The following is a 17,517-nucleotide window of genomic DNA, read 5'->3' as shown; positions in this document are numbered from 1 at the left end:
AATGGTGCATGATTGCAGAAAGTGCATTGAAATACGGTGGTCTCAGAAGACATTGGTAAAGACAAGGATAGGTCGTATCTGAAAACGTTGCGGTTGGGAGGAAGGCAGCGCGGTTTGAATGGGGAGCAGCTGCCATTAATTTATAGACGACTGGCTGCGGTCCAGGGGCTAATAACGTTGGGACGAACAACAGGCTCACTGACTGGGTAGGCGTGTGCGACTATCCCCGTGCTCCCCCGCGACTTAATTTCTGTCCCTTGCAACTCAGCGTCTGAATAAACTCAACCTCCTGACTTACCCGAAACTCTCTTTTTGTCGTGCCCCATGCAGCCTAACTCCAACCTCTGGCGCCGCCTCTGCCTAACTACTCCTTTGAGTACTATTTCTTATTTTATTATTCTTAATCCCTGAAATATTCAACTTCACCTACAAATATTGACCCCCACATCCTCTTGCTATTAATTATTTATTTTGCTTATTCCTAATTCAAATTAAAATGAATTTTATTTGTTTCCTAATTTTTATTCGCATCTGCAACTCCTCTTATATGTGCAGACTGCTAATTGATGTTCTACGCCTAAGAACACTGAAGTTATGCATAGTCGACTTCCTATTCCGGTACTACTTGTGCTGTGCCAAATATATTTGTTGCCTATGGGCCGAGTGTGCAAATACTTTGGCAGATGTGCCCAGAGAGTAAGTGTACGGAATGTTTGCGAGATGTGCCTAGAACAAGTGTGCAAATACTTTGACGGACGTACCTGGAGTGAGTGTGCAGAATTATTTGCCAGATACCGACAGCCAGTGGGACACACGCCATACTAAACCTCTAAACCCTTACCTTGGTCGGACAGGTCGGACACCCTTGAGTATACAGAAACGGCACCCTGAAACGGGCCTGACCACTTGGCTCTCCCGTGCGGCTCATTACTATGGCACGGTCGGACATGTCGGACAGGTTCAGCCCCCTGAAACACAGCTTACATCTTTAGGAATACTAAAAGAGGAGAACACGTCATGAGAGTTGATAAGAGTGCGAAGTGCGGGAGTGGTCTTATGAGCTCAGCCACCAAAGCTAAATATTGCTTATGCACACGTCACTTAGGTACGATCAAAGGTATTATCGTTACTAAGGATAATAGCCCGTACCCAACGAGAAACTTGATGTGTTGCAGTCCTGCTCACGTTACTGCATTAAGGGTTGTCGTAAGACACATGTGCATGTCAATAAGCTGATCCTCCCAAAAGAAGAATGGTCTGAGAGATTTTTACCATCTTCAGTAAACCATCTTCACACTAGAGGCATAAGAATAACCTCATGTGAAGAAACACTTCTTGTTGAGGATTAGACACATTGCGTACTACTACACAGTATTTCTGTGTATATATAGAGGTTTAATTACCTTGGATACGATAGTTAAGACTACGGACATCCAGCAACCCTTTTTCCTTTTATTTAAAAGTTCTAATCGAGCTTACTTCCACTGTGCTCTACCAATCAATATCGCATATTTCAATAGAAGAATTCCGATTTGAAGGCTGTCCCACGTCAACGTGCGATGCCTTGTATTGATTTTCTAGCAGGTTCAAACGTATAATTTCCATATCAATGTCGACTTCTTTAGAGGCCTCCAGAATTTTGACCTTAACGTTTGTCAAGGTTTCAACAAATTTCGAATCACGATGGTGAATGGCAACTCGTCTGCATTCATTATATATTTCGAGGAAGGTCGCTCGCTCTCATACTATCTACTGTAGATTGGAGTTTACTGATCCTAGCCTTCAAGTCCGCTATCGTTTTGTCTTTCCTTTCGCGGTATGTCCGTTGGGCTTCGCGAATTTGAGCTCTTCGACGCTGAATAATCAGTTAGTGAAACTGACCCCTAAGACAGTGTGAAATGTAAGGTTCGGTACTTCAGCTCTTGAATGCTGTGGAATCAATCGAGGTCGTCCACGCCTTCGCTTATTAGCCTGAGCTATGACGGGATTCATTGGATCAAGCTCTGAATGGACTTCCGTCCCAATATCTTCAATGTGTGATTGTTCAACAGTAGGTGACCTGGAGGACTCAAACAGAGACATATCTGACTGTGAAAACTTGGGTTCCTTGTGATGATGTCCATTGTCGCCCTTTCCCTCAAATCTAAGATAGGCGGCTCTGTTGATATTAAGCGTCATGCCAAATCTGGTCTCGTCGCCAAAAACATAGTTTTGAACTTCGATGGTTTGTGTCTCTGGATTGAATTCCTCTGCAGGCGCGGCAGTCTCCGGCATGAGGCTTATATGGTGTTCGGTATTAGCATGACAACGCCAGTCTGACAATGTCATAAATCCGCCAGAGTCCAGAGACACTTCCTGTAGTATTGATTCATACTCAACGCCAGGCACAATTGGTTTGGAAGAATAAGAAGCGAATAGCGATGGCGATATATACCGAGACATCTCCGCAGGGATGATAGGGCTCTCCATTGACCACCCATTGGCGAACAGAAAAGAAGAATCTCCGTCTTTTTTAGTTATGGATCAGGCCAAGTGTCAGTGACACGTTTGAGCACTCGCTTATGAGACTGGACATTGAAATTACTACATTAGGCAAATGAAAGTAAGTTTCAAGAAAAGCATAATTTCAGGGGTTGAACGTGCTCATGATTGCTAAGGAAACATTGGAAATACGGCGATTAATAACCAACAAATGAGATCAGGGCTTATATTACCGAATTGGCTCAAAGTTTTATACGATTTCTAATCATTACTGCGCAGCATAGAGGTGGACGATAAGGAGCTGAGTATAACACATAAATATCCGCATTTTTGCTGCCATCCAACCTTGGCGGTTAAAAGTTCAATCGAGAAAAAGTTCAATCGAGAAAAAGTTCAATCGAGAATGCCATTTCACCATATTGCTATTAGAGTATCGGACGTCAAAAAGTCGCGAGAATTCTACGATCCCGTAATGGCGGCTGCTGGATATGGGGTATATTGGGCAAACGGTATGTAGCTAGCTATATAGCGGTTAATTATACAGGACTAATGACGAATTAGACTCAATCGTGTATTACGCGCCAATCAGTAACCCCAAAGCCTTTGAATTCGGGCTCATGTTAGCCAATCCAGATAAACCTGCAGCGAAATCACATATCGCCTTTGCACTAGCTTCAATCGATGACGTTGTCTCCGTTTACGACATCGCAATTGAATCTGGTGGGACCGACAACGGAGAACCTGGGTCCAGAGAGAAGGCATTTGTACTTGATTGCGATGGAAACAACATTGAGTTTATTCATTCTGTTCGAGAATGATTGTGTGGGTCATTTAACATTACCCTCGTACTCAACATAGTGCCGTATGGCATCCTATGCAAGTTGTGTATTCTCAAACGAGGTTCTTTAATGGAGCTAGTGAAATTTAAATTATTGGTTGAATTCCTGTCCATGTCGCGCGCCATATTCCTTGTATCAAAATATTATAGGGTATTACGATAGCGCGAAAGCTCAAATAGATAAGAATCCAAAATGAGAATTGAATAGATAAACAGTCACTCTGTGAGTGAACGTATTTATATTGATTAAAGAATGGAAACGCACTGCTGCGCGACGCTAGATTTTGTCAACAAAGTGGCTCGCGTCGCTGATCACTCAGGCTAAGCAACCGAATTGCCAGATCCGACAACTCGACGTGATTCTTCATCGGATCAACCTCTGGTGAAGAAGAATTGCGATTTGAAGACTGTCCCACGTGAACATGCGATCCCTCGTATCGATCCTCTAGCAGGTTCAAATGTGCAATTTCCATATCGACGTCGGCTACTTTGGAGGCCTCGAGGATCTTGACCATAACGTTTGTCAAGGTTCCAAGAAAGTTAGAATCACGATGGCGAATAGCAACTCGTCTGCCTTTCCCCGTGTCTGCGACGGGCTTGCGCCGAGGGATGAAGACCTTAGATTTGTCAGCCATGCGAAGACAAATCGTCAAAAGATTGAATGAATGGGTTCAGTTGGGAGAAATGAAAAGTTCGGCAGCAAACCGTCTAAGCACTACATACAGATGGAAATTACTACGTTAGGCAATTGAAGTAAGTGGCGCCACAATCCCCGCGTCTGAATCCAAAGCTCTTTGTAATGCGACGCGCGATTGGGTGTGTACTAACCCTTTGGACGCACTGGAGTACTAGACCCTCAGGAGACGACTCCTGACATCATCATTGTCTCGATAAGGTAATTTTTGAAGGAGCATTGCGCCATACAGACTGCAGAACCCTGGCCAGATCGGTAGAAGTCGCCTCCTGCCACCTGCTGCTTCTAATAATATCATAGGTACACTGCGACTAAATCATGTCGTTTTCTCGATAAGGGGTGGGTGGAACTGGCGGTGAACTCTACTTCCAAGTCCCCCCACTCGGGTGAGTTCCCGACTGATCGGCTGCGGGGGGTGAAAGTTGACTAGGATCTTGGGTCGTAACGAGGTGTTGAACCCAGATGTTCTTTAGAGATGACTAATGACTCTGCGCATTCTCTAGACAGCCTGTTGCCTGCAAGATGGAAGTAACTATATTTGGAAACGGTGATGACTGTGCATCATGACAAACATCCTGGCTCGATTACCTGCCCGGTGATAGACTCGACTTCTGGAATCCAGGGAACATATATTCTTGCCCTAAGCAGCGCTATTTGGACCTTTCTTCACCCGACTAGACTTCTTCCAACTCCCAAAATGTCAACCCAGCAAACTGCCGTGACACGTTACATCGATGTCCTTGGTGTTAAAACTGCCTATCGCCATTTCGGCGCTAAGGCTGGAGTTCCTCTGCTCTTCAACCAGCATTTCAGAGGGACAATGGATCACTGGGACCCTCTCCTTATCAACACCATCGCCGAGAAGCGCCCAGTGATTCTCTTCGATAGCCACGGAGTTGGAAAGAGCTCTGGCGAGATCCCTGCCACGTTCTCCGCCTGGGCCACTGTCGCCGCCTCCCTTGTGAAAGCCCTTGGAATTAAGAAAGTCGATGTCTTTGGTTTCTCTATGGGCGGTATGGTCGCTCAGATGATTGGCCTCAATTTTCCCGAAATCACGCGTCGGTTGATCATCGGCGGCTCGTCGCCAAGTTACGGCGAGGGCATTGTCTCCGGCCCCGAGTGGCCGTTCGTGATGCTACTCAATGCCAGTACCTCGCAGGAAGCCGAGGTGGCCTTCATCAAGACGTTCTACTCCCAATCGGAAGCCAAAATAGCAAGAGGGAAGGCGTGGTGGAAGCGCATGAACGAACGCACCGAAGATCGCTCTCCTTACGTTAACAAGGAGGGAAGCCTGCGGCAGACTGCCGCTGTGGGTGCCTGGTTCACTCCGGGACCAAATCCGGACAACTCTTACGATCGGCTGGGGGAATTGAAGATGCCGGTCATGGTGGTGAATGGGGATGATGACATTTTAGTCCCCACGGAAAACAGCATCATCATGTACCGGAAGATCCGAGAGGGTAACAGGAATTGCCATCTGCATATTTATCCAGATGTCGGGCACGGCTTCCTAAATGAGTATGCTGTCATGTTCGCCGCTCACGTGGCGTTGTTCCTGGATATGGATGTGGTGGTATAGTTCATTGACAGCCAGATCGGAACTCGGAGGTATTGTTTGATAAAACGATGTAGTTGCGTTTCTGTACTTTGTCCGATGGTTGGCAATCATACCTGCGTACCCCAGCAACATGAGTTCCACTGGAATTGACGGTAGTAAAGGGCTCGGACCAATATAATCCTTTGTAACGGTTAATTATCCAAATTTCCATGAAATTAAAGTCTCAATTTTGGACTGGGTTTTCGCACTACTAAGAGAGGGCTGGCTGTATGCCACTAGGCGTTTTCACGGTGAATTCCAGCTCAAAGAGCAGAAAATTCTTGCTTAGCCAAGCAACCTCAGAGCAGGACGGCACTTTTAAACCTAAATAACCTAAGGTACAGTTTACGAAGCGACCTATGTCTTGTTCTGGGATAATGTTGCAAAAACGAGGGATAGAGTAAAATAAAATAAAATAAAGTAGAATAAATGCAACGAAACAAAGCTGAGGGACGGTCCATGTAAGGACTGTGGTAAGTCCCTGGATAAATGTAAAAAAGCCAAACTAGGGTCACTATTGAAGAATATGTAGAATCGACAAGAAAGAAGAGAAGATGGAAGGAACGAGGAAACACAAAGAAAAAGGCGCGGATACAGCATGCCGGGTAATCCGGATGGAAGATAAGAAACAACTTTACGATAAGGAATACGAAGAAAGATATAAAGTTAACATAGCCCAAACCCTGGACCCTGTATCCTGACAGTCCAACTTTAGTCCACAAACACATTATAGAGAAAAAGCAGCCTAAGTAGACTTCTAGATTATAAGGGGAGAGAATGTCAGCTTCACGTATCAGATAGACATGCAAGCTGGATATATCCCGCATTAAATACCCCAACACGTCAAAACTTGCAACCAAAGCTGCTTTGCTATATCCTGCGCTTTACGACGCCCTCACGACTACATTGACAGCTCCCCGCAAAGATCAGGCCACAAGAGTAGAAGAGCTAATCATCCACTAGTTCTTGCAAACAAGCCATGACTATTGTGCTACATATGGGATAGGTTGCCTTGCCGTACTCGTTGTTGGTGGTCTGCTAATCATTGAATACTAGCGAGGAATCGATAACATGCAATATCTAAGATTTATAACATATTGGATATGATTACCAACGCTCTATCTATAACTTCTATCGCTGGGGAATATTCGATACGGATTTATAAACAAGCGCGCACGATGCATTCTGTACGACAGTGTCGCTTATGCAGCCTCGTTTCAACCGTCAGAGTTGGTTCGCTGATGTCAAGTCCATTAGTGCTGTGAGAGATCATTGGCTACGTTGCTGCACGCCATCAAACCCGTACACAGCGAATTAAATCAGCCTCCGTCTTTGTTGGTAATTAAGTCGAACACGTTGTATAAGGTAAGCCAGCTATGGGGATCGAGTTCTTAGTCATGCTATGCCAGCATGGTATATATAGAGGACCGTCCACCGCACAGCACTTAGACATTAAGTTGGATCAGATCGAGATAGCTTGTAACTTTTACTTCCATAATGCCTTCAATCCTGTTGCTGGGCGTGACGGGCTTAGTTGGTTGTGAGTAAAATGCTGCCGTGCTCCAGCTTTGCCATATACTGACACCGTGGTATAGCACACCTTGTCCTCGCTCTGAAGAGGGAATATCCTGCCTACCCGGTGACGGTGTACCTGCGGAATAGGAATATTGAAGAGTACTTGACAGAGACTGCCGGTGTTAGCAGGATCGTTTACGGGACCTACCAGGAGACCGATAAACTAGCAGCGGTGGCGAAGGAGCACGACATTGTCATCAATGTAGGGTCTTCTTGGGATCCTGTCCCCTCTCGTGCCATTGTGGCCGGTTTAAGCCAGAGGCCAGTTGGTGTCAAAACGACCATGATCCACATGAGCGGGGCGGGCAACTTCGTTGATACGTCGTCCAGCACCGGTAACGCGAACCCCAGTGCCAAAGTGTGGAGTGTAGGCCAATCCCCGGGTTTGTTTAGCGATGACTAGTAGTCTGACATCGAAGCAGGATGCCAACGTCGAAGATATGGAACAACTCCACCCTGGCATGCTGAACGGACGTGCCGACGAAGTGTACGCGTCAGATTACTCCCGTGAGCTATGTGCTATCAACTGACACGAAGTTAGGGTCCTGGATGCAGGAAAGAAAGGCAAGATCGGAACTTATATACTTTTTCCAACCGGATTATATGGCGCCTCGGCTGGCCCCATCAAGGCTCTGGGCGTCATCCAGCTTCTGATGTATGAGAAGGCTAAGGAGCTTGGCTTCGTGCCATACATTGGGGAAGGTACCACACGTTTTAACACCGTAAGCACTCCTGTTTTGTTGGACGGCCTCTACACAGACTAAGCAGCCTAGATGCACGTACTTGACACCATCCGTCCCCTCCTACGAATGATCGACCTGGCGTTGAAGGAGGATACGCCGCAGGGTAGCGTGTATGAACGTTGCTATATCATCGGGGCGAATCTAGACAGGTGGATTGACCTCAGTACCAAGTTTGCAGAGGTCTTTTATGCCAAGGGCGTGATTTCATCTCCCGTTCCCAAGCGAGTGAAGTTGGAAGAGGCGGGCAAGGGCGAGATTGTTGATCTGATGGCTAGGGATCAGCTCTTCCTCTCACACAGGGCAGAGGCGACACTGGGTTACGAGCCGACGCACCCGCCGTTACTTGAGCACTTGGAGGAGATGTTGCATGACTACTCCCTGTGACGTGGAACATCACCACCAACGAGCTATCAAACGTGCTCTAGCACCAAGACAGGGCACAGAGCCATTTTAGAACACCTTTCAACTATTATAAATTTTAACTCTTCTATCTACAAGTGTGTGAGATGCCAGCATTCACCATTTAGCGCCAGGGCAAAACTTAGGAAACACGAGTCCGACTACCATCGGGAATTTGCAACGTTCAATTTTCAGGGAGCACTTAACCGTTAAAAAAATAATTTCTACGTACGCCAGAATTGTAGCGTCGAAAGGTCATCTGTCAGTGGCTTCAGACAACACATGAAGAAAGTGTTGAAAAGAATAATATGTATTCTATATATTGAAACCTACACTTAACTACAGGTTCCTATGACCTCTATATATACTTGGCACTTTGTCTTCTGGAACCTTCTAGACATACAATTGGAATCTTCCAGACATTCTATCATGAATACCCAATTGCACATCGCCAGGATATTCCACAATCTTGTCAGAAGCCGCACAATTTATAGGCGCTAGGCCCAGTTAGGTTAGCAACGAAGCGGGCGATTCAGCATAACGAATCGAGTGCTAATGAATAATGAACTGGACATAAAGATGCCGATTGACATGTAGATAGCTCCCCGTGTGTTATTAACTGAATAATCTTGAGTACACGTTTATATCGAACTAGGATCACTCTAGACCAGTTACTCTCTATACTTCTTCTTTATTAGTCTCGCCACAGTCCTCTTTTGTTAGCAGAATACCATTGAACCTATTGGCTCAGTGAAGGGTTTACTCTGACCTGAACTAGTCGAACAGCATAGCTGTTCGACAAAACTACGATCGTAGGCTAGAGTGTTCTACACAATTCCACAGAAAGGATGTCAGAAAAGTTATACCGGTCGTGAAATTCAGGAGAATGACTTTATTGCAACGGCACTTACGGCAGAACTTGTGGGAAATGGAGGACTGAATGAATGTGGGCAAAGTGGAAGGGGAGCCGAGAATCTGGTCTCTAGTGCATGGCGACCAGTCTCACGGACATTCAGGTCTATATATACATGAAGAAACTACTCAAGTGACGAGACAACAAAAAACAACAGCAAACTCGAGCTCCCCCGCTCGTAAAACTATCTCCGGATAGCTAATACGTATCCGACTACCTAGGAGCATAATCGTGACGTCAGTGCACAGCGAACGACAACGCTAGCCAGATCGAGGTCAACGAGTGGAGATAGAGCAAGCTGGTCCCAACAATGACGGAACTCCGGTGACCGTGCTCCAACACTCTGTAAGTGGAGACTGACTATCTCTCACAAGAACTCGCATCTGCAATAACCCAGAGAGTAGCAGAGGTAATCCTGACCTTGATTAATTTATACCCGGTCGGAAAGTTTAAATAATAAGCGCTAGCATTCCTAGACGCTTCGACGCTGGAGAGAATGGGCTTCGTTTTCAATCCGGCGTGAATGTATTGATATGCAATCGTTGTCAACATATCGTGCATCAGTCGATGATGATAGACCGCATGACAAAGACCACAAGCTCAAGGTAGACAACGAAAAGCTGGTGTGGAGGACGATGTTGTCGTATAAAGTGAGGCCCCATCTGTTAGTTTGGGTTACCCTAAGATCATGGTTGACATGCGGAACGACCGCCGAATGACCGCCGGCGGGCCGAGCGATAAAGGAAACCCTAACCATGTTCAACTTTACCTCAGCCTGTCATGAACAATATCTTTCAGAAAAGTCTAATTGCATTGAATGGTGTAGTGACTAGCTGACCTTGTCCGCGCTGTAAGCATCGAATGGGGACTGATCTGACAGATGACGACGCACTGGATGAATCCAGAAATGCAGATCACTGGCGTGACGAGCTACCTCTCCAATTCATCACGATCACAGACCTGGCTGATGCAAAGAGAGATCTTGCTTCTCGCCGGCTTGTACGTGCACAGGCGAGAAAATCCGCACATCGATCATCTACACATGCATTAACGTCTGTTGCCGGCAAATCAGAAGGGCCTGTCACATCCAAATTCAAGCTTTCATCATGGCAACGGCGGAGCTCGAAAAAGAAATTGCAAGAGATGGCACTTCCTCCGGTGCAATCGGAATCCCTCAATCATTTAAGTCATGAGCCTGTCTCGCCAAGACTCACTGCCGAACTTGCACCTATAAATGTTCTACCGGTTCCAATGAATCCAATGACACAGGAACTTCTTTGTTTTTGTATGTATGTCATTCGTCTATCATTAGTTTGACATTATATCTAACTTTGAATGCAGATCATTTTGACTTGCGCACGAACAGCTTTGCTCTGAATCCGGAGGGCGACTGGTTTAAATTTGCCAGGACAGATCCTGCAGCCCTTCATGCATTGTTATCTACCGTAGCAGTCTTGCGCAATCTGCATTTGGGGATAGCCGACTCGATGGCAGTGTTCTATCATAGAAGCGAGGCCGTCCGGTTTATCAACCGGGATCTCATTGACCCGGCCAGGCAGCTGTCAGACGGATTAATCGCAGCGGCTGCAGTTTTAGTGAATGCAGAGGTACGAGCTGTTGTGTAATTCAACTTAAGGGCTGGAATATGCAAACATCAGTCCATGAATGAAGCACTATCTTTTGTTATTGCAATAAATGTGTTCTGATAACAATGACAGGCTGTCGAAAGCGATTTTGAACGAGCGGCAATTCACATGCGCGGACTAGTGGTGATGATCCAGCTTCGCGGTGGTTTGGAGAGCTTTGAGCATTTGAAGGTCATACAGAGAGTAATAACGTGGTATGTGGTCACTTGTCAATGAAATGAGAGTTCTCAAAATAATATGAACCAGGGCAGACTTTTGTTTCGCATCGACGTGGTGTTTACCGCTTTCATTTCCACTACTCCAGTCACTGTCTACTCCAGTCCTGCCTTTAGATCCTACAGTCTTCCAGCCTGCGAAAGAACAAACGAACTTGCAACATTTAGATATTTCTGAGCCTCACACATCAGTTCTGAAGGTGATGATGATGCTGCGTTCCATCTCTGATGCGATCTCGGCATTTCCGGATATCGGTGGCGATCGAGTCGCTATCAGCAATTCTATTTATCTGGTGGAGTACCAATTGCTATCCCTACGATTGCCTGGTCCACTTCCCATCGCGGATATGATCGATATCTCCGAATGTGTAAAACTGGCAGGGCTTCTGTATCTTCATCTTGCGATCCGAGAATTACCTTCGAATGCACATAGACACCGTCGCCTAATTGAGAGATTATTTCATTCGTTGCCCAAAACACAAGATTTAACGAAGGTGATCGCTTCGGAAGCGACTTTGATTCTTCTCTTCTGGGCTTTCTTTCTGGGAATAGTATCTGTTACTAATCCGGCACGACATGTGATCCTCGTGAAGAGAATGACTGAGCTCAGGAGCGTTCTGCATGTCAACGACTATACCAATTTTTCCGAGACTTTGAAAAAGGTTTTGTGGATAGCTCACTTCAGTGAGCCGCGGTCAATTACCTTGTGGGGTGAGATTGAATTAGAGTCTGGATTAGTAGGGCTCGATGGTACAATGAACAGTTCTCTGCCCATCTACGAAATGTGTTAAGGACCACTAAATGGGGATAGCAGGGGAAATAAATTTTGGCAGTTCACACCAAATTCTGAACAATGAATAGGCAGCGTCACCTGCCATTAAATTTTCAATGCTAACCAGTATGGTGCATTCATTTTAGTCCCCAAACTTGTACCCATTTTGGACCGACAGATTCACATATATTCTCATTGAAAAGTATAAATAACCTCAATTTTATTTGATTCTAAACCGATTCCACTTACTAAAATTTTATCTAAAAAGCACTAAGTATTGATAGGCCTTTACCTCGAAGAAAATTGGGTGTACGAGGGACATTAACTATGGGAAGCACAAATTATGAAACATCAGGGTTTTAGGGTGTGAGGGATAGGGTTTACGATTGCCTGAAATGGTTAGTCTGTTATGTTTGAAGCTACTTTGTTTCGAGATTAGGCGTAGAGAATGCATTCAACCACGACGCACATTCTACATGTACTTTGCTCCAAGTCTCACCCGTTAGTAAGAATTTATTGCTGTCAAATATCAATGAGTCGAAGTAGGGATCGGCATGGATAATATCCAGGCCAATTTTTCCATATCCATATCCGTATCCATATCCAGGTAAAATATCTATATCCATATCCATATCCGTATCCAGATATTTTGGCTTATCCATATCCATATCCGTAATATCCATGGATATCCGTTTTATCCTTGGATAGCGATCACGTGCTCTGAAGACCACGTGATTGTAAGCTTTTGCTGGTCACCATTGCGTATGAGAACTTCTTCAGCGAGAATAGGATCGTACAATACCATGGACTATATTGACTCCTCTCGAGGTCTTTGTTTCGAAAATCTCTTCAGATCATAGTAAACTAACATAGTAAACTGGCGTTCATGGCCATGAACAGGAGGCCTCGAGGATCTTGACCATAACGTTTGTCAAGGTTCCAAGAAAGTTAGAATCACGATGGCGAATAGCACCTCGTCTGCCTTTCCCCGTGTCTGCGACGGGCTTGCGCCGAGGGATGAAGACCTTAGATTTGTCAGCCATGCGAAGACAAATCGTCAAAAGATTGAATGAATGGGTTCAGTTGGGAGAAATGAAAAGTTCGGCAGCAAACCGTCTAAGCACTACATACAGATGGAAATTACTACGTTAGGCAATTGAAGTAAGTTGGCGCCACAATCCCCGCGTCTGAATCCAAAGCTCTTTGTAATGCGACGCGCGATTGGGTGTGCAGGGTTGCGTCATTATCCTTGATTATTCAACGTTTACCTGTAAGAGTATTCCTTCCGACTCTGGGCAAGAGGTCCTTGTATTTCCTTATTATTCTGCTTACGAATCATCGCCATGGAACAGCTTGATAGGTACCTTACGAGCCGTTCGTCATACGGACGTTCTGCGCCCGCAACGTTTTTGGAAATCCCTTGCAGTAGGAAAATAGTCTAGACCAAAGGTCGCGCTTATAGAAGTACAGAACGTAGACATAGGTTTCGAGCTGGTTCCTTCATTTCTGATTATTTTAGGCCTGAGATTTGGTTGATATATCCGGGGCATGTATACTCGAACCCAGCCTTTGCCCAATTGAGATTGCATTTGCAGTATAATCTGGATTGTTCAGGGTATCTACTATAGATGGCGCAATGCTAAGGTGGCGGTGGTGTGCGCGTAAGCAGTCTGACAGTACGCAATTCGTGGCCGTTGTCCAATCGGTCCTGTGTGTCAGACATGTGCGACACACAATATTCCAATTATTAATCAACTTGCAAAACTGTATCGCTCAGAATTCTGAGCTGTATAATGGCCTGCTAATCAGCACTGACTATTTGCGACTGCCGTCGTCTATATAAAGGTCGCGTGTGCCAATGGAGTTGCATTCTATCACTGAAGAAACGCGCTTTCATACAATACACAATAGTATTAATCTTAGCGACAATAGGCATGGCTAACAAAGTTATTTTGATCACCGGCGCACTCACCGGCATCGGACGAGCGGTTGCGCTTGCATTTGCTCGTGAGGCGAATGCGCAAATCGTCGTCTCTGGCCGACGGGAACAAGATGGCAAGCAACTGGCAAGTGAGATTCGCGCTCTGGGTGCAGAAGCAGAGTTTATTTACGCCGACGTTCGCAATGAAGATGATGTGCGCAACCTGATCGACAAGGCAGTTGAACGCTTTGGTCGCTTGGATGTCGCGGTGAACAACGCCGGCACTGAGGGCAGCCCAGGGCCCATTGTGAATCAAACTGAAGATTCATACCGCAGTACGTTCGATACAAACGTCCTTGGTACCGTATTGTCTCTGAAGCATGAGCTGCGTGTAATGTCTACCCAAGGACGCGGTTCCATTATTACCATCTCGTCCACTTTTGGCCATAAACCCTTTGCAGGTGCATCTATTTACGTCGCCAGCAAGCACGCTATTGAGGGACTGACACTTTCGGTGGCGTTGGAGGCGGCAGCGTCTGGCGTGCGTGTCAACGTCGTCGCACCCGGACCCATCCAGACGGGTATGCTAGACCGCTTCGTTGGTGGAAGCGAGGAGAACAAGGCCGGATTGGCGTCAACTGTGCCTCTCAAACGGGTTGGTACCGTGGAGGAGGTCGCGAGCACTGTTTTATTCGTCGCGTCGGATAGCGCGTCTTTCATTACAGGCAGTGTGCTGTCTGTCGATGGTGGAGTGTCTTCAGCATGAATAGAGATATCGTTAGTTATACTAATGTAAATGTGTCAATATTGGCTTACGGGATATTTTATAGTGTTTCAGTGACAGTTTTGATATGGCCCAGGATAAAGCTCACCACCCCATTACTAAAGCTACACCCCCTGGTTTACTAAAGCTACACCCTTCCTTTTCAGGCAAGGAATATCAGGCAATCCGTAATCACGTGTGATGGGCTACTAAACCATTCCTGATTATTTTGCCTACGTGCGATAGATCAGCAAATCACGGGCAAAGTCAAAGACAATGGGTATGATTCAACAGACATTGTGAGAAACTCGATCCGCACGACAGCTCTGCCCGAGTATCTTCGTTTTTTGGCTGACGAGTCCGATTGGATCTTGTCAAAGGGTCAGAACAAACGATGCGTAGAGCAAGGCCAAACGCTTCGAAGTATGATCAAGCGACATTTATTACGGCAACCGCTACTAGCTAAAGTAGATGAGCTGGCAGCAGTGAACGGTGTGTAGAATAGAACGAGGCATAGTCTATGTATGCTTGGACTGATGCGCTGCGGGTCGTCTCCTCGAAAACACCGTCGCCGCTCTCGAACTGGCGGATACGGTACCTAAGCGCTTCGTCCTGCAAACAGGCGGCAAGGTGAGTTATTCCCCATCCACCACCTTCTCTGCCATGTTTCTCATGTTCATGATGTCAGACATACGGGATGCATCTTGGGCCGGTAAAGATCCCCTGGGTTGAATCGGACCCCCGTGTGACCTTACTTCTACTACCGGCAAGAGGATAGTCTTCGTGCATTTGCTAAGAAGCATGGCATATCATATAATATGGTCATCCCGTCCTGGATACTCGGGGCTGTGAAAGAGGCCGCTATGAACATCCTGTACCCCCTCTCCGTCTATGCCGCCGTACAAAGACACCTTGGAAAGCCCCTGGACTTCCCGGGTGACATTATCGCGTGGGACAAAGAGCAGCTAGAGAGCACCGCAATGATGAACTCATATTTCTCAGAATGGGTGGTGCTGACAGACGGAACCAGTAACGAGAGTTTGAACATTGTGGACGATTACCGCTTTAACTGGGGTAGGTTCTGGCCGGTCCTGGCCCGTTGGTATGGGCTAGAGTGGTCTCCCCCAGCAGTTGATGCTCATTATACCGATTTTGAGGTGCCGCTGAATCCGCGCGGGTAGGTTCATCTTTACTATCATCTTCCAGGACCTGCTCATGCCATTCATTCTAGGTATGGTCCAAAAGGCAAGCTTCGATTCACCTTCAACTTGATCGAATGGGCTAGCCGGCCGGAGACACAGAACGCATGGGCTGAGATCGCGGCTCAGAACGGCATCACCCACAGCCCGTTCGACGACCCGGAGCGTGTTTGGACGCCGGCGGACGTTGCAAGGACGATCACGAACACCCATAATGAGAAGTCCCCGGATCTCAGTTATGGCGACTGGTTTCGGCTATTTTTTATAGTGCGTCGCTCGACGTAGATAATAATCGTTCGCGAGGCGGACGAGAAACTTTAGGAAAACCAAACATGTACGCAGCCACGTACGCGCTCAATTGAAGAAGTACATGAAGAGAAAGACGAAGAGAGCAGTGATTTGGTCGACAGCATGGTGCGCAGGACAAGTTCAAAGTTATGAATATGAATTTAACGTTACTCATAATTCTTACCTATACCGACTTAGTTTAATCTTATCCATTGAGCGTTGTGTCCCCACTGGATATCAATTCATGGCGGATATTTTCTCATATATGGCGGGTTTATCTCCTGAGGTTACTTGTTCTTAGACCACCCCACGGCCAGCACAGCCAGCACGTCCACGCCGTCCTCGATTTCCTTCTTACTCGGCATGTCGCCCCTGTGCATGAGAACCGCGCTCTTGGCCATGATGGGGTCCATGGAAACGGTCGCGACCGCCACGACCGTCTGTCCCTTGCAGTAGTACGCCGCGAACTTGACATTCACAGGCTCGCCCTTCAGTAGAAGTGAATCCCAGCCGCCGGCGGTGTTGCCGCAATAGCGCAGCTGAACGCCCAGCGCGGACAAGAAAATTGGGATGAACGACTTTGGCTTCGGTGGCTGTGACGGCGCAAGGGAACGCACGATTGTGTGCGCAACGCGCCGGCCTGCGTTCTGCGCGACGTCCCAGTGCTCGATGCGCACGTAGGTGCCCTTCTGGTGGTCAGAGCCCGGACCGTGATACGGGTACGTGGCGATGTCGCCGATCGCAAAGACGTCGCCGCCGAGCCGGGACAAGGCGAATGACTCGTCGGTCTTGAGAGAACCGTCCGTTTCAAGACTGATAGCCGGGTTATCCTTCAAGAAGTCGGTCGCGGGTCTCACACCCACGCCGAGAACGACAAGGTCGGCAGGCAAGACAGTGCCATCTTTGAGATGCACGGCGCCGACCTTGCTTGGATCTGACGGTGATGGGGTCGCCTTGTCCACAGTTGCGACATCTTGAACTTAACCCCCGATTTTTCCAGATTATTCTGGAAGATTTTACCGACTTCCTCGCCCAGGACACGTTCCAATGGAGCCTTCAACGGGTCGATGATGGTCACATCATTCCCCCTGGACAGGGCGGTACCGACCTCCATACCGATAAAGGAGCTTCCGACGATGACGACTTTCTTGTTTTTCTCTCCCACTGCTGCCATGATGGCTCGCGAGTCGGTGACGAAACGTAGAAGGAAGATGTTGCTTAGATCCTGGAAGCCAGGCAACGGAAGATGACGTGGAATACCGCTAGCTAGGACAAGCTTCGTGTAGGGATATGACTTCTTCGACTTTGTAGTGACGGTCTTCGTGCCGAAATCGACGGACGACACTTCGTCCGAGACCATGTCGATGGAGGCCGCCTTTGTTGAATATTGTGTGGTCGTGGGTCAGGGTTATTTGGGGCTGACTAAATGCTGATTAATATCAGCTCACACAATAGTGCAGATACTACTCGAGT

General features: G+C 46.9%; 8 protein-coding genes across 8 annotated transcripts; 6 read left to right on the top strand and 2 right to left on the bottom strand.

Annotated features, from left to right (window-relative positions):
• Positions 1–1,454: 1,454 nt before the first annotated feature.
• On the bottom strand, positions 1,455–2,644 carry V1508DRAFT_428479 (uncharacterized protein). The gene is made up of 3 exons (XM_066941802.1): positions 2,270–2,644; positions 1,915–2,029; positions 1,455–1,855 (listed from the first exon to the last, which is right to left on the bottom strand). The coding sequence occupies exons 1-3, from the start codon at positions 2,467–2,469 to the stop codon at positions 1,712–1,714; spliced, it is 459 nt and encodes a 152-aa protein (XP_066792218.1). The 5' UTR covers positions 2,470–2,644; the 3' UTR covers positions 1,455–1,711.
• Positions 2,645–2,704: 60 nt separating this feature from the next.
• V1508DRAFT_74024 (Glyoxalase/Bleomycin resistance protein/Dihydroxybiphenyl dioxygenase) lies at positions 2,705–3,534 on the top strand. Its single transcript, XM_066943031.1, has 2 exons — positions 2,705–2,990; positions 3,043–3,534. Exons 1-2 carry the CDS (start codon positions 2,885–2,887, stop codon positions 3,297–3,299), a joined length of 363 nt encoding a protein of 120 aa, XP_066792217.1. The 5' UTR covers positions 2,705–2,884; the 3' UTR covers positions 3,300–3,534.
• A 1,176-nt stretch (positions 3,535–4,710) lies between these two features.
• On the top strand, positions 4,711–5,592 carry V1508DRAFT_400998 (alpha/beta-hydrolase; the record flags this gene model as incomplete). The annotated part of the gene is made up of 1 exon (XM_066938384.1): positions 4,711–5,592. One exon carries the CDS (start codon positions 4,711–4,713, stop codon positions 5,590–5,592), a length of 882 nt encoding a protein of 293 aa, XP_066792216.1.
• Positions 5,593–6,971: 1,379 nt separating this feature from the next.
• Positions 6,972–8,513, top strand: V1508DRAFT_74009 (uncharacterized protein). The gene is made up of 5 exons (XM_066943030.1): positions 6,972–7,150; positions 7,206–7,552; positions 7,608–7,672; positions 7,727–7,907; positions 7,959–8,513. The coding sequence occupies exons 1-5, from the start codon at positions 7,108–7,110 to the stop codon at positions 8,310–8,312; spliced, it is 990 nt and encodes a 329-aa protein (XP_066792215.1). The 5' UTR covers positions 6,972–7,107; the 3' UTR covers positions 8,313–8,513.
• A 1,513-nt stretch (positions 8,514–10,026) lies between these two features.
• On the top strand, positions 10,027–12,172 carry V1508DRAFT_428469 (uncharacterized protein). Its single transcript, XM_066941800.1, has 4 exons — positions 10,027–10,525; positions 10,582–10,847; positions 10,959–11,080; positions 11,133–12,172. Exons 1-4 carry the CDS (start codon positions 10,102–10,104, stop codon positions 11,890–11,892), a joined length of 1,572 nt encoding a protein of 523 aa, XP_066792214.1. The 5' UTR covers positions 10,027–10,101; the 3' UTR covers positions 11,893–12,172.
• A 1,284-nt stretch (positions 12,173–13,456) lies between these two features.
• V1508DRAFT_428467 (uncharacterized protein) lies at positions 13,457–14,627 on the top strand. Its single transcript, XM_066941799.1, is given in 3 exon segments — positions 13,457–13,902; positions 13,917–13,974; positions 14,004–14,627. 2 exon segments carry the CDS (start codon positions 13,926–13,928, stop codon positions 14,558–14,560), a joined length of 606 nt encoding a protein of 201 aa, XP_066792213.1. The 5' UTR covers positions 13,457–13,902; positions 13,917–13,925; the 3' UTR covers positions 14,561–14,627.
• A 647-nt stretch (positions 14,628–15,274) lies between these two features.
• V1508DRAFT_445660 (uncharacterized protein) lies at positions 15,275–16,041 on the top strand (the record flags this gene model as incomplete). Its single annotated transcript, XM_066942419.1, has 2 exons — positions 15,275–15,734; positions 15,789–16,041. Exons 1-2 carry the CDS (start codon positions 15,376–15,378, stop codon positions 16,039–16,041), a joined length of 612 nt encoding a protein of 203 aa, XP_066792212.1. The 5' UTR covers positions 15,275–15,375.
• A 241-nt stretch (positions 16,042–16,282) lies between these two features.
• V1508DRAFT_445655 (uncharacterized protein) lies at positions 16,283–17,404 on the bottom strand (the record flags this gene model as incomplete). Its single annotated transcript, XM_066942418.1, has 2 exons — positions 16,283–17,023; positions 17,065–17,404. 2 exons carry the CDS (start codon positions 17,402–17,404, stop codon positions 16,332–16,334), a joined length of 1,032 nt encoding a protein of 343 aa, XP_066792211.1. The 3' UTR covers positions 16,283–16,331.
• Positions 17,405–17,517: the final 113 nt, after the last annotated feature.

This window comes from Lipomyces doorenjongii (assembly GCF_038497915.1).
Source record: "Lipomyces doorenjongii strain NRRL Y-27504 unplaced genomic scaffold V1508scaffold_160, whole genome shotgun sequence".
Lineage (NCBI taxonomy): Eukaryota > Fungi > Ascomycota > Lipomycetes > Lipomycetales > Lipomycetaceae > Lipomyces > Lipomyces doorenjongii.
Note: the sequence above shows the minus strand (reverse complement) of the source record. Positions and strands in the feature narration are given on the sequence as shown.